At 35.4% G+C, this 16,136-nt stretch overlaps 2 protein-coding genes across 2 annotated transcripts; both read right to left on the bottom strand.

The window, feature by feature from the left end:
- Nucleotides 1-13,130: 13,130 nt before the first annotated feature.
- LOC132642608 (uncharacterized) lies at nt 13,131-14,498 on the bottom strand. Its single transcript, XM_060359706.1, has 2 exons — nt 14,174-14,498; nt 13,131-14,093 (listed from the first exon to the last, which is right to left on the bottom strand). The coding sequence occupies exons 1-2, from the start codon at nt 14,198-14,200 to the stop codon at nt 13,545-13,547; spliced, it is 576 nt and encodes a 191-aa protein (XP_060215689.1). The 5' UTR covers nt 14,201-14,498; the 3' UTR covers nt 13,131-13,544.
- Nucleotides 14,499-14,701: 203 nt separating this feature from the next.
- LOC132639625 (uncharacterized) lies at nt 14,702-15,649 on the bottom strand. The gene is made up of 3 exons (XM_060356065.1): nt 15,638-15,649; nt 15,479-15,595; nt 14,702-15,372 (listed from the first exon to the last, which is right to left on the bottom strand). The coding sequence occupies exons 1-3, from the start codon at nt 15,647-15,649 to the stop codon at nt 14,962-14,964; spliced, it is 540 nt and encodes a 179-aa protein (XP_060212048.1). The 3' UTR covers nt 14,702-14,961.
- Nucleotides 15,650-16,136: the final 487 nt, after the last annotated feature.

Here is a 16,136-nt window from a genome sequence, read left to right as displayed (position 1 = left end):
GATCCTTCGATTTGAGACAATAAGCCCAAACCTTCCGTGATGCGTCGTCGATGAATGTCACGAAGTATTTGCTACCACCAAGAGATTCTTCTTCAATGGGTCCACATACGTCAGAGTGGACAAGGCTCAACAACTCGGAACGATTCTTTCTGGTGGAACTGAAAGAAACTCTATGTTGTTTCCCGAATAAACAGTGATCACAGGGATCCAAAGTTACGTCTTTATCTATTGAGATGGCTTCTTTCTTTGCAAGAGTCGTCAATCCCTTCAGACTCATGTGGCCAAATCGTCTATGCCACAAGTTTGGCGATGTCTCTTCTTCAACTGCATTGAGACTCGGTCGATACAACTTTACATTGGTTTTGTAAAGAGTACTCCTCTAGCAATAACCATAGAGCCTTTGGACAGCTTCCACGTACCATCCTTGAACAGATTTCCATACCCCTGTCGATCCAGAGCTACTCCTGAGATCAGATTCAATCTCAGATCCGGAACATGACGAACCTCTTTCAACACAAGTGAGCTTCCATTGCTGGTTTTTATGTGCACATCACCAATGCCAACAATGCTCGAGAAACTGTTGTTTCCCATCTTCACAACGCCGTGGTCTCCAGATTTATAAGTACTGAACAAATCCCGGTGTGGAGTGGCATGGAATGATGCAGCAGTATCAATCACCCACTCAATATCATTTGTGCCCACGTGTAGGCATGCTTTCTCTCCGCATGTAAAAAGTGCAATGTCTGGTGACACGGTGACCATGGTCTCACCATCTTCCTTGCTCGAACTCTGGTTAGTTTGAGGCTGCTCCCGTTTAAGCTTTCGACACTCCACCTTCTTGTGGCCATAGTTGCCACAATAGTTACAATAGCCCTCGAACCAAGTGTTGGTATCGACGGACTTTCCCCGCTCTCGTGATCTCCCTCGAACTTAAGATCTTCCTCTACTTTGACCTCGACCTCTACCTTTTCCTCGGCCTCTTCCTCTACCTTCGCTTCTACCTCCATTGCGTCCACTATTTTCAGAAACAAGGGCATATGATTGATCTATCCCGGCTTATTTTCTTCGCGATTCCTCGTTTATTAAGGCGTCCGTGACCATCTGCATGGTCACCTTACCATTGGGGGCGGAATTACTGAGAGTCACGACAAGAGTCTCCCAGCTATCAGGTAGAGAACTTAGGAGCAAGATTGCTTGCTCCTCATCTTTGAGAACCCATTCGGCTGCACTTAGCTGGTTCACGAGATCTTGGAACTGACTTGTGTGTTCTGTGACAGAGGTACCGCTACGTAGCTTGTGATTTACCAATCGCCTCATCAACAATGTTTTATTTCGAGCCGTTTTTGCTTGGTACATGCTCCCAAGCTTTTCCCAAAGTTTGTAAGCACTCGTTTCCTGCGCGACATGATGGAATACACTATGGTCAATCCACTGTCGAATTTGTGCGACCGTTTTCCTATTCATTTTTGCCCATTCTTCGTTTGTCTTCTTATCGGGTTTGGCACCTTTATTTTCGAGCGGCTCGGCTAAATCCTTCAAATTTAACAAGTCCTCCATACGAGGTTTCCACATGTTATAATTTGAGGATGTTAGCGGAATCATGGTATCCAATGATGATTTCTCCATGATAAAGTGCACCTAATCTGCTTGTACTGGACTGTGGAAGCAGAATCAGGCAAAACGGGACTCACGGTTGAATCCGGAATGGTCAAAAACCTAGGGAACTGGTCTGACCAATCTGAAAACCGGACAAAAACAGAGTGAACCGGGTTGCACTAATTCAAACCGAACCGGGCCGGTTTAACCACTGGCTGGTTGAAAAAGTCAACAAAAGGATGATGTGGCAATTGGACTTTGACCAGATCTGGTTCTGGTCAAACGGGTTGGTCGTATCGGGTTTCTCCGGTCGTCTTCTCCGGCGAGCTGGTGGCCGGAAGGTGGCGGAGCGGCGGCGGCGATGGTGGACAGAGAAACTTTGACTAGACTTTTGGAGGCCTTCCGATGGTCGAAAAATTCCAAAAAATATATATTCGGAATCCTCGGAACGAGATCTTTCTAATGGTATACTCAGAGCACAATTTTGGGACAAAAAATTTTTGACTGAAAATTTTACGAAACTTTAAAAGATTGGCCTGGAAGATTAACCAAGTTCTTGATACCACTTGTTAGGATTGGAAAAGTCTTCTATTCATAACCGGAACAGAATTACAATAGGAGGAGCAACTCTCACACTCAACTATTACAAAAAACCAATCCTAAACTTAATACCTATATCTCACTCAAGGGTTTTCCTTACTGTTTTTCTCTCTTGCTCTTGGTGATGCTACAAATGATAGAAGACTTCCCTATTTATAGGGATGAAATGAACCTATTGATGTCATTTGTGACTCAAGCAAGCATTTGACAATTTGTCAAATACAAGGAAGATGTTTTCTTCCTTAAAACAAGAAATATGTTTTCTTCCTCAAAACAAGGAATGTGTTTTCTTCCTTAAAATGAGGGAAATGTTTTTTTCCTCAAATTATGGGATGGACCCAACAATACAAAACTTGTCATTAAAGAATAATTAAAAATAAGATTATTTTCAAATATAAAAAAAAAAAATCGTTATCAGAAAAACATAATTAAGTATCATATAAAATGTCCCGGAAGGATTAAGCAATTGCATAAATGCGATTAAGGGGTGTCTTAAGATTTTTATGGTGAAGTCCATCACAAACAATTAATAGCCTATCATATTTTTCGCAAGTATCCCTCGAACAATTTCTCCACATCCGAGTGGATGTGCATTTTTCAAGCTAATGAACATAGAATCTTTATTATATAATCTAAAACAAAGTCGCTGGCTTCAGCTCAAAAGACAATTGACAAGGGGGAAAATGCTGCAATCCAAGAAAGGACCAATGTTTTACCTATTTTGTGGGAATAGTGCAAAGTCTACAAGGCCACAGGTGTCATGTTATTTAATGATCACGAGTGAATTGTGGGGTAGCAAATGTTGCTCACCTTTTAATCTCTCTCTGGCACAATGCTAACTCGTTGTGTGTATGATGTGTCGAGAAAGTGCGGGGTGTGTGCGAGGGGGGTGGAGCGGGGGGGGGGGGGGGGTTAAGGACATGTGCATGTATATTCTACTCTAATAACTTGAGGACAATGGTTTGCTCATCATTTAGCAAATATCTTCTTGCATGAAATTACCCTAAATCTTCAATCGAAACTAAATTCCAAGAAAGAAACAACGTAATTCATGTTATTTGACCTATTTCGTTTGTACAATATAATTATGAAGAAATAGTAATATTAATCTCTGATAATTTGGAAGAAATAGTAAATAAATAGCCATTAAGAAAAAAATTGTTCAAAGATAAAATTTTCTTTGTTGGGTAAAACAATAGTCTATGTTTCTCTTTCAATTTTACCCTCTTCTTTCCTTGATTAACAAATTAACAACTTGAAGGGCTAAAAGAAAGAGGTACAAGTGACAAGACCGAGAAAAAATGGTTTGGTAATTTCAATCTACAAGTCTTTTTGAACCACTTGAAAGTTGAATGATCACCAAGTATTTTGAAAACATATCCAATAGTATGTCTCATCAGCAACGTAACCTCGATATAATATTATCATCAATGTTTTTTGACATAACATCCTTGATTTATTCGTTTCCACAAATATCCTCTAATTCTTTGGAGACCAAAGGCATACAAAAGGTTATCTATATCTTCAAAAAAATAACATGTGGACGAGCTAACTTGCAAAAAGAAAAATACAAAACGGATAAAAAACATAAACAATACCTATACACATGCATATGCATATATTTTTCCAAGCAAACACGGACTGATATAGAACCGATGGCAACTGAAATCCACTATACATGACATAACTAGGTCATTTCTCATATAACAACAGAAGGAGCCAAGAAGAAGTCATATGAGACATCAATGTGTGGAACCGAAAACATGATTAATTCTGTCCCTGGCTTAAAGCATATTGTTATTCTTTTCGTTAACAAAAGAAGCAACCTGGACAAAGAAAATACGCCACGCGTTAGTAGTAGGCATGCAAAGTTATAAGATTTGTCCAAAAAAGAGGACAAACAAATACCGGTGATAGTCGGGGTTTGATTGTAAGTTGTAGATTGAGTTACTTCTTCTGGAGCAAGTTAACGGCAGAAATCAGAAATTCTAACAAGGTGATTTAAGAAAATGTAAAAATGTTGCATTCGAAATTCAGATTGCAATTTACAATATTTTTTGAACTACTATTTCCACGAGATTAAAAGCTTTCCTTGTATCAAATTGACTCAAAATTTTATACTATATTTTCTTAAAATATTTTTATCCAATTTATATGGTATAATTCTCCAACAAAAAATGATTTTTAACTCATTTCTTGACATGTAGCTAATAGCTTCACCACTAGTCCAAGCATGGTCGCTGGAATGGAATTGGATAGTGAATCCAAGAGAATTCGAAACACCAATGTTCATCATTATTTTGTGACACTAAGGTGACATTTGGATATTTTAGTGAATAGGACTTTTGAGAGGTAATTTGGTCCTTTTCATAATTTTATCCAAGAATAAAATTTTAGTACATCAGTATTAATTCATATTCATAAGCAAATATATGATAATTGAGTAGATGATGAGATAGTGATTTCAAGAATTACATTAAAAAAAAAAAAAAAATATGAGCATTTTCTCACGACTATATGAGCCCGTTTGGATTGACTTATAAGTTGGCTTATAAGCTGTTTTCAGCTTTTTTGAGTGTTTGGCTAGCCAGCTTAAAGTCATTTTATGCTTAAAATAAGCTCAAAAAAATAATTGGACTCATTTGACTTAGTTTATCTAAAGCAGCTTATAAGCTGAAAACAGCTTATAAGCCAAAAAAAATAAGTTGGACTACTCCAACTTATTTTTTTCAGCTTATAAGCTGCAAACAACTTTAAGCTGTAAGCCAATCCAAACGGGTACTATGTATGGTTCAAGGCTTCAAGTTGTGTGCCTGTGTCCAAATATGACATCTGTCTCTGTGTAGAGTACCATGTTTAGCAAATTATCCTTTGCCTAATTATAATGAGAGGAATGCCATTGAATTTAGTGCAAGGGATGAAGAGTGGGAACACTGTGAAACACTGTAGGGATACATTGGCAGATCAAGATTACTTTTTTTTTTTCTTTTGTTTGCACATGCATTAATTCCCTATATACTTCTTTATTCCTATTATTGAGATGTGCAATGGAATATACTCTGAAGATTCTAGGAAGTCTTCTTCTCTCTCTCTTTGTTCTGGAAATTATCTGCCTGCTCTTTTACAGCTTTAATGTGAAACAGAGTAATTAGTCATGGACCAATGATAATGCACGCAAAATGACATTTTTTCACTAATCTCCACCCAAAAATAAAAAGGGAAAAAAACGAATATTGACTACGAATAGAAGTTATGTTTTGAATATAAAAAAAATAGATCATTTTATTCATGGTTTTATATGAACTCACTATCACCAGTTACAAGTAGTTCATTCGATAAATTTGATTGTTTAAAATTCTTACTCTCATGTAGTCATGTAGAGCTGTCAAAAAGGGCTATCTCAGCCCATCGAGACTAGCCCAAGCAGGCTTTGGAATTTGACAGGTCAGGCGGGCTAGCCCAGCTGCGGGTCTAGTCACCTTTCTAAAAAAAAAGTGTTTTTCACAATTCTTTAATTTAAATTCTAATTTAAAAAATACTAACATAAATATTTACTAGACAATATTTACATGGTGTCACTGCTTGTTAACTAGGTCTCAAATCCATAGATAAAATGATTTTATAAGTGCCTATTAAGTTTGGCTTCAAGTAAAGATTTGATTGTATTGCTACAGTATGAAATCTCTACCATTCTATGCAAATATTTGGGTATAATTGAACAAGAAAACGATATTGTAGGACCAAACCTTCTGCGAAACTGAATAACTTTTGACATTGTTAACACTTAACATATAATAACTGATATTTCTTAAACCAAATAAAGATATTAATAGCAAACTAAACAGTTAATGAGAAGCAATACAACTAGCTAAATAGAAATATTAACCTAGCTTTGTTTCAATAGATCTCAATAAAACGCAAGAGAAAATGACAATATTCCATCCATTTAAAGTAAAAATAAACTTCTCAAAGAAACTTTCATGCACTTATGACGTATTCAACACCAGCACATCTGAACCTGCTTGTGACAAGGTCGTCTTAACATATTCACTTTCTTTCTATTTTTTATTTGGCCCATGAGCTAGCTCAACCCACGCGCGCTCAAGCCTACCAGCCAGCAGACTTACTCCGGCTAGGCTACAAAGCCTCGTTTTTAAATGGGCTCCAAAAATTCAAACCCAACCCTATCAAATCACGGGCTGGATTAGCTCGGCCCACAGGCCTCAGCCCACATTTATGGCTCTACTCTTATGATAGCCAAACGATTTTCTTAATGGTATTCCATGAATGAATGTTACAATAGGAAAACTTATAACTATACAATAATTACAGGCTAACCCTACGGTTGTATAGTTAAAGCATTCCTACTATAACATTAAAATCATTCAGTGAATACCATAGGGAAAAACTCGTTTGTCCATCACTATAACAATTTCGTTAGACCCATGTACTAATTTGAATTGTAAGCTTCTGGTTCTTTTACAGATAGAAGTTGTCAAGCTTTAATTTGTTCAAATATCAAACCTCTTTTGGACTCTCACTAATATATTGCAAAATGGAACTTTGCAAATTTACTTTAAAGTTGAATGAATGTAGAAGCTACGGAGTTCAAATGAAAAAGAAAGTAATTTATCATCAGTCATTTCAAGAGAAGTGAATGAAAGAAGAAACTAGATAATCATCGAAAGTACCATTGAAAGGGGGGTCGTGAAAGAGAAATAGTGCAAAAATAATCAAATGAAGATACAACTGAGGTGCTTGAAAATGACAAATATATACTACAACATCTGTATCAGCATATTAATTTGTCAGCCCATTAACATCTCATGAGGTCCGTAATGTTTCATAATACGCAAATTAAAGCCATGTATTACAAACGTCATCATGTTATTATTGATGGAATACAAGCATAAACAGCAAAAGCAAATAACCAGGATCGAACTTGCATGTAATATAGACAACACATAATTACAGATTTCAATCAAACATAAAATTAATACTTATTTCTTGAAGCGTAACCGCCCGAATAATACCAGAATCTGTGAAATTTGTGTGGGCGAATCTCTATGGAAAAATGTAGCAACTTATAAAACCCTTAGCCTCCTTATGGAATAAGACCCTTTTTATAACTACAGGTTTTAGGGCTTAAACCCTTTTCCCAAATCTGCTAGGTCTTTTCTTTTCCACCAAGAAAACAGATTCCATTTAATTCTTTATTACGGGCACAACAGGGAACACAGAATTTAATTAACGAGGCTTCCTATTATGGAATTAATTCGAAATATCTGAATTAATCCTACCATAATAAATTACGAATTATTCCACTAAAAATTCGTAATTGGACTCCTCAGTTCAATTTCAAAATCATACACTAGAACTTATTTAACTCTTCATGTTAAGATTATAGATATCAATCAATTAAATTAAATTACTGACAATTTAATTCATTGACTAATTGAATCTTTTATATTGCTGCTTAACTGATATCGTGTGGTGGATACAAAATCCACCTGCAGGGTTTTCACCTAAGACTTATAAGCATCCATGAAGGGGTATCATCAATCTCAAAGCCGAGACATGGATCCTATCAACTAATTATTATTTCACAAATGTATTTTACCATTTTCTAATTTACCAGGAATACATAGACCCGCAATTGAATCGTACCTTTTAATAAATCAAAATAATGAACAAATCACATTGATCATAATAACTATATCAAGATTAAGAGTATAAGTACATTTAATGAGGTAGAGAGGTTGTTTTATATATTCAGTATAAAAACACTTATCTTTACTTGATCTGCTCAATACATACAAAATATACTAGCACAAGAAGACGGAACTATACCGTTCCCATAATGAAGATACATTATACTTAATCTTGTGCTATAATGATACCGATGGCATTGCCCAATTTTCATTTTAGATTATGAACATAAACTTTATACTTATAAGAACTGATGATTTAACCTTCCCTGTATAAGTTAAACTCTATACACTAAATCATCTACTATATAAGTAAAGGACAAACATACTAGTACATGATCTATTTAACTCTTTATTAAAAAATAAATAAATAATTGTTCTATAATAAATATTATATATAAACATATGATTAATAGTATATGTCCCAACAATTATGAAGGTCATTAGTGAAAAAAAAAGGGGGGGGGGGGGAGGGGGGGGGGGGAGCTTTAGTTGAAGTAGATAACAAAGTTGCTTCATCTTCTCAAATTTGGTGACCTGTCTATTTTTCTTTTCGTTGTAAATGATAAGATTTGACATGAAACGAGAGGAGGAGCGAGTGATAGCGACAAAGCTGTTATTTATTGTATCTTAAAAATTAAAAATGAAAGGTTCACATCTCACTAGACTTCTCCTTTCATCACTTCATATACATACAGAGAGAACTCCCACAAAAAACATGATATGCTAACTAGACCTTAATTTGTTGCATGACTTATGAATGTACCTGCAGGATACTGTTACTATCAAATTATGCCTAGCTAAAACTTCTATGCTCAAATTAAGTATATAACAATAACTCGCTTTTTGTTTCGCCCATATCCATTATTATTGTGTTACAAAATAGTATCCACTTTTAACGATCTAAACTTTCAAAAAAATCACCATTAATGTATAGAAGTTTGAAAGCTGTAGCAAGTCAACCAACTTTTAAACATAAAATTGTCTTACTGTCAGGGGCGGAGCCAGCCCTTCGGGTGGGGGTTCGGCCGAACCCAGTAGCTTTTGTCCGAACCATATATTTATATTAAAAAATTTGTCAAATATGTACAAATGATTAATTAAGAACCCAATAACTTTAAAGAATTAGAACCCCGAACCCACAAGTTTTGAATCCTGGCTCCGCCTCTGCTTATTGTAGCAAGTCAATCGCCAACTTTTAAACATAAAATTGTCTTTAGTTTACAATTTTGACTTTTGAAAGATTGAACAAAATTATGAGACGAAGGAAGTATTTTTCTCTCATTAGCCATTTTTTCTACTTGTTATATTTATTTAACTCCTTTATTAGTGAATGCTCCCCATAATTAATTATGCAACTCCTTGCTATATTATTAATACTGGACTGGGCCTTTAACATACTCACTCGAGCTTGTTGGCTCATGAAGGCCTATAGTCTAAGTTGGCTATTTTTGGGATATTGACATCTATATAGTAGGGAAAACAACAAAAATGACAAAGATTTGGTCTTAAATAAAGCCGCATAGCGGATGTTTCACTAATTACATTTAGTAGCAACAATGTAGCTTCATGCGCGTGTATACAAAAATTGAATCGCGTCTGTATACACGAACACAACGCTGTATTCATGTATACAGCGAGGTAAAATATGCTTAAAATGTGGAGCAGGATCAAATCTTCCTAAAATCATGTTGATCGGCTTACCAAAACTTTCATGCCTCTTAATTCTTCCATACAATCAAATTTGAATTTATTCATCATAAAAACTTCAAACAAAGCACTTTTCTTAAAAAAAAAAAAAAAAAAAAAAAAAAAAATTGAATTCAATTCTTCCAAATCCATGCATAAAAGCAAAACGCAATTAAATTCGGATTCAATTACATCAGTGGATTCGAATTCAGTGTTGCTTGCATCAATTCCTGCTTAATTCCTCCTTGACGTATACAAACATCGTTTCAATTGTTCTCGTTTTTATGCAGTGAATTTTAAGTTTTGTATTCACAGTTCTGTATTCAAAATATGTCAAACATAACAGCTGTAATTCAACATTCTGGTTATTGGAATGATGAGAATTGTTTCGTGAATTACGCTGTAGATGCAATAGTTTTCAGAGAGTATGCCTCGTATGATGAGTTAGTTGATGCAATTTCAAACCAGGTGATAATAGATACCAGTATCAAAAAAATTACTATCAAATATTTGATCGACGGTAATTGTAAGCCTCTGGAAATACACTCTGACATAAGTGTCAGAGTGTATGTTGAACTGAAGAAAGAGAATAGGCAGTTTGGGATGTATCCGTTGTGTATCTCTACAACCGACATTATGAGTGAAAACATTCTTTCAGGTGAAATTGTTATTCATGGTGGCCTTGAACTGGTCCGTACAAATTGTATACAGTCAATGGATACAAATGAATCGATGTCAGTTGCGGCCTCAAGTTCTAATCATCAAGTAGTTACGTTCAGAGGTGACAACGATTTGATAATCTCGAACCGTAACCATAAAGATGTCATGGTAAATCAGGTATACAGTGATAAGGACACTTTGAAAGCTGTGATGGTGAAGTATGCTATTGACAATAGATTTCAATTCCATACCGACCGGTCGAGTTCTACAAGGTTAGTTTTCCACTAATATATCTGCAAGTTTGTATGCATGTATATGAAATTAGTGTAGTTAAACTTGTTGTTTTGAATAATCATTTGATGTGTGTTTGTCAACTGGATGTATGTGTATACATATCCGTAATTGCAGCTACATAATTGTATGTATATCCAGGCAATGTGAGTGGAAATTAAAGGCTTCGAGTATTAACAAATCAACAATGTTCAAAATCAGAGAGTTCGTGGACACACATACTTGTCCATTGAAGGATAAGGTGTATATGCAACATCAAGCAAGTAGTCGTTTCATAGCAGGCATTATAAAATCAAAATTTAAAAATCATAAGAGGAAGTACATGCCAAGGGATATAATTGATGATGTGAAAAACGAATTTGGCGTGGATGTGCCCTACATGAAGGCTTACCGGGCTAAACAAAAAGTTGTGACGGAATTGAGGGGAGAGCCTGCTGAATCATACAAGAAGCTGCCTGGATATGTATACATTTTGGATAAAACGTATCCCAATTCTCATATAAGAATGACGAAATCATCTGAAAATGAATTCTTATACCTGTTTGTAGCATTATATGCCTTTATCAAAGGGTTGGACTATTGTAGACCTATCGTGGTAGTAGACGGTAGCCACATCAAAACAACATACAATGGAACATTCGTTTCAGCAAGCACAATGGATGGTGCAGGTAATGAATATTACATCAGTTTGTATACATAATTAAAAAAACATACGTTTTTAAGGTTTTTAAAAATATTCAGTTGTATATTAAATTGTAATTGCAGGGAATATTCTTGGACATGGTTTTTCGAATAGTTTAAGGAAGCATATGGGCAACGGGAGAACATGTGTGTTGTATCTGATCGTCACAAAAGTATAATCAAGGCTGTATCCAGAATATACCCAAATGTTCCGCATCTTGCGTGCATTTGGCATCTTTAGAAAAACATATACAACAAATATCGAAAGAGTCACAAGGTGTTGAGTCGAGTGTATTATGCAATGGCAAAAGCATAGACACAAAATGAGTTTGATGTGCTTATGGAAAAGGTTGAGAAAGTGGATATTCATGTGAACAATTACTTGGAGGAAGCTTGACGGGAAAAGTGGGTTAGGCTTTATGCTCCAGTCAACCGTGCATGGACAATGACATTTAATATTGCCGAGTCTATCAATGCATCACTCGTAGAGGCAAGAGAATTGCCAATCTTCAATTTTTTTGGAAGAAGTTAGGTTGCTGTTTGGCCATTGGAATTGCACCAAGCCACCAACCGACAAAATGGATCATATACGTTCACAACGCTTGAGAGGAAATTCAATAAAATGTTATCTGTTAACGAGTATAAATCTATCAGAATGAAGGTTTGTGTTCTAACTGTATACGTTTGTGTATGATTTGACATATAGCTATATCATGATATTATGTTTCGGTCTTTTTTTTAGGTAATACCATCAACTGAATACGTGCACACGGTTATCGATCAAGGGCGGCATTTCATAGTTTGTATTGAAAAGAAAACTTGTAGTTGCAAAGAGTTTCAAATGGAGGAGATTCCCTGCCCACATGCTTGGACTGTCCTTAAGAAAAAAAATCTCAAACCCGATAATTATTGCTCAGAAATATACAAGCCGAACACTGTGATGAAGACTTATGATGTCCCAATTTACCCTCTACCCGATGAGTCAAACTGAAAAATACCTGGATACATTTTGGAAGATGTAGTTGTCCCACCGAGATTCAAGAGACCATCTGGAAGGCCAAAAAAGAAGCACGATAATTCTTTAGCCGAGTGGTTTTCATGTTCGCGTACAAATTCGTGTAGCAGATGTGGATATACTGGACACAATAGGCGTTCTTGTAGAAACAAGCCTCGAAGAAAATAGTTATTGTTTTCGTTGTAAGACCTACTGTTTCTCTTGTTTCTGTTTTGGACAAAGTCTTATGCAAAACGCAGGTCACTATGAATCTGTTCGTTTAGTGTGGTTTGAAACATTGAATAAAGGCATTCTATATGAATATAGTGAAATAATCGTTGTGTATTTTGTTTGATGCCTATTCATGAATTACCATGTATATTCGTTCTCTTTTTTTTTTTTTTTTTTAATGATATGCATTCAACATATGATGATTTACACACGGGACATATTCAGATTCAAGCTTCAAATTAGAAATTCTGATACATATATTTTCACACATTTGTTAATTATGTATTTACCATATGATGAATCTAAAACAAGCGGTGTATATAACCTCTTCTGCTCAGTTAAAGGTACATATAAGTTGATACAAATTTTGTAAGAATCTGAGACAGCTGTATATGGAATTTTGTTCCAGGTTGTATACACAGATCTAGGTTCTGGCCTTTTTACAGAATGCAGATACATATATGCATATACAGCTATGGGAAGATTGATGCAACTGTGTATACATTCCGTAACGCAGCTGTTTTTTTGCATCAAAACCTGAGTAGGTAACACCGTATATTAAAAACCGTAATGTATCGACAAAGACTTGTAAAAATCGTAATGTATACAGCTATCAGATATCAACAAAGACTTGTAAAAATCGTAATGTATACAGCTATCAGATATCAACAAAGACTTGTAAAAACTGTAATGTATTCATCAAAATAATAGTTGTAAATTGTGTATTCATAAAAAAAACAAAATGATTAAAGCATAAAACTCTAGAATATGTTTTACAATCTAGAACACTTGAAACTAATCAACTATGACTTTTTTAACTTGATCAAAATCAATCGCTGCTCTAACTGGCCTTGGAGGTGCCTCATTATCGCTTGCAGCATCTTGCTCTATCTTCTGCCGAGCATAATCCCAAAAAAGTGCACCATATCTCGTACGTAATAACTCGGCATCAAGATCAGAAGCTGGGATCCCTTCTCCCTGGATAAGATACTCCGTATATGCAGTGACATAGATGTCGCAGTCCCTACAAAAAATATGAAAAAAAAGTGTGTTGTCAAATTGTCAATTATGTACGTATGACGTATTATAAGCAATCATAAATTTACATACATACTACCAAGAATTTGTTGTGGCATGTTTTCAACAAAAACAACATCCAATTTATCAGCCATTGCTTTGCCTTTGTATGCTGGGTGACTTGTCAAGTCAATATCCTTCTTCGCATCACAAAAGTCTGTCAGGTGTAAGAAAATTGGCAACAGTGTGGCCAGTTTATCAATTTCAATCTTAACTGCTGCCCCATGACCAGCTGAACGATAAGAATCGTATACATACAAACTTCTGTCCGGGAATGAAAGGACTGCCAACAACCAATGATTTTTGTCTTTCATGTTTACTGGGATAAGAACATTATCAACTAAATGCCACGGAACAGTGCATAGCAATCTGTGGCCTTTGACGTATTCACACAAATCATCTTCCAGATTCCCAATGTTTGTGGCAGCACCATCCAACTCGGCGTATGCTTTGGCAATAACATCAATTTTTGGCATAAAAATACAATCGACAGTGGTAAATGTGTATCCGGAAGATGTATCATACTTGGCTTTCTTTTGGAAGTAGTAAAACATGACATCAATGTGCTGAAACAAAATGTAAACAGATTTAGCGTGGTATACCAACAAAGGTATACAATATATCCAAAAATGACAGTTTAACACACCTCGTCATTCCACAACTGCCCATCCATTGATAAGAAGTAACCAATTCTTGTCGTTTATTTTTTTATTGCCAAACTCAAAGAAATTTGGCAGTACTGCCTTCCCCTTTTTGTAATGGTCCTCTTTACCCTTTCTAAAAATAAAAAATAAAAACAAACAGCATCAGTCTGATTATATACATGGAATATAACTGACTCTTTGCACATGAATACAGTTTAGTTGTGTACAATAATAAAAATGTGATTTTAGATACAACTTAAAATTCACTTGAATACAATGAATACAATTGCAAGGTAAAATCAGTGTTGTTGTATACACTGATACAGTCAGTTGTATTTGCAAAACTACATAGTATATTTGATCAGCATCTATCATAATGAAATCAGTGTTGTATACAGTGCAATGACATGAGTGTGTCTTTAAAAATACAAAATACCACATCACACATAACTGTATACATATTATTGACTGTATCGATGGAAGGACAAGTGTATACATTTAATGTTACAGTTAACTTTATTCATAAAATTCAAAAAAAAAAAAAAACTGTGATTGTTGAATAAACTTACCTGACATCATGTCTAACAAGTAGCCCCTCTCTAACCCATTTTGAGGAATCAGCTAAAAGGTTTTTATCATGTTGCCCCGTGATAGCATCATTCTCAAATGGGTGTTTCATGTTTAATATCTGTGTCAACTTTACTGAGCTACCTGCTTGAATACAATGAAATATGATTAAAAATACAAGGATAAGAAAATACATGCATACACATCTAATTACGTAATAATACTAACCCGAAGCGGAGCCAAAATTTGTCACGAATGGAGAAACTTGCGAAGGGCCAGGGCGCCTATCTTTACGCAGTTTCATCACAAGTTTTGCTACAGTATTTTGGGTTGGGAAAAAACTGTCATCCAACTCATCCACTCCTTTTTCCCGTTGAATCTGGTTATGCTCCAACTGAACATGAAATGCAACTTGATGTACGTCATCAGGGGCATCTTCTTTTCTCTCTTGGTTTTGATCAACAACACCAACATTGATCGACGTAGAAGATACACCTTCATCAGGGCGTAACTCAACTGTTTTGTCACCGACTAACACGGGGCTTCTGTCATTGCTAGTTTTGCAAGCAGGAACAACATGGGCAGCATCAACTGTATGTTGAGATTTCTCAATTTGGATTTGAGATCCAAATGCCTATAACAACATGACATTACATGAATTTTTTTTAGGAAAAAAGTATAAAAGAGATAACAAATAAATGAACAAACAGTTGCATAAAAAACTTTAAAATGTTACAAACCACTGGTTCAATATGTTGTTCAAAAATGACGGGTTCTTCATGAATCTCTTCTGTATCTGCTCTTACTGTATCTCCACTTGAATTACACTTAGTGACCCCGACATCCCCGGCTAAGCCCTATGGTGAATCAGGATTCAAAAAAATATAATTTGTATGCACATAATCTTTCATGAATACAATACAGTTGTATAGACATAATCAGTGACCTCTAGTAAATGAATAATGTATCTGATAGTTAGGAAATGTCGGATACGGAACAACAAGAATTACCTCTGTTGCAACATGAGGTGTAAATGTTTGGTTCAATATTGGTGATGTATCAAATATGTTGTCATTGACTGAACGATGTGTTCCACCATCATGTTGCTGGAATGGAGATTCACTTCCAGCACCCTTTAAAAAAAAGTTGTCTATTAATAATTATTTAACTTAAACATTGTAATGTGTTCAAATGTGTTTATTTTACCTTTTTTGAATCATTTCGTCCTTTAATTGCTTGAAGAACCTCTGTGAATTTATCGTCCATGGATTTACGAAGATCCTTGATGTCGTTATTTACCTAATCAATATATGAAACTACATCATAAACTTTCGATTATATGGACGAAAAAAAAACAAAGCTATAAATTACACTTACCGATTTCCGAAGACCCCTGAT

The sequence above is a fragment of the Lycium barbarum genome, chromosome 5, assembly GCF_019175385.1.
Source record: "Lycium barbarum isolate Lr01 chromosome 5, ASM1917538v2, whole genome shotgun sequence".
NCBI classification, from domain to species: Eukaryota; Viridiplantae; Streptophyta; class Magnoliopsida; order Solanales; family Solanaceae; genus Lycium; species Lycium barbarum.
The sequence above is the reverse complement of the archived record's forward strand: the minus strand, read 5'-3'. Positions and strand labels throughout refer to the sequence as shown.

Coding starts and splice junctions, on each gene's coding strand:
- LOC132639625 (XM_060356065.1), bottom strand. Junction 15,373..15,478: donor AACAACATATTGAACCAGTG/GTTTGTAACATT, acceptor ATGTTGTTATAG/GCATTTGGATCTCAAATCCA.
- LOC132642608 (XM_060359706.1), bottom strand. CDS start 14,200: ATGGATGGGCAGTTGTGGAATGACGAG. Junction 14,094..14,173: donor GGCAGTTGTGGAATGACGAG/GTGTGTTAAACT, acceptor ATTTTGTTTCAG/CACATTGATGTCATGTTTTA.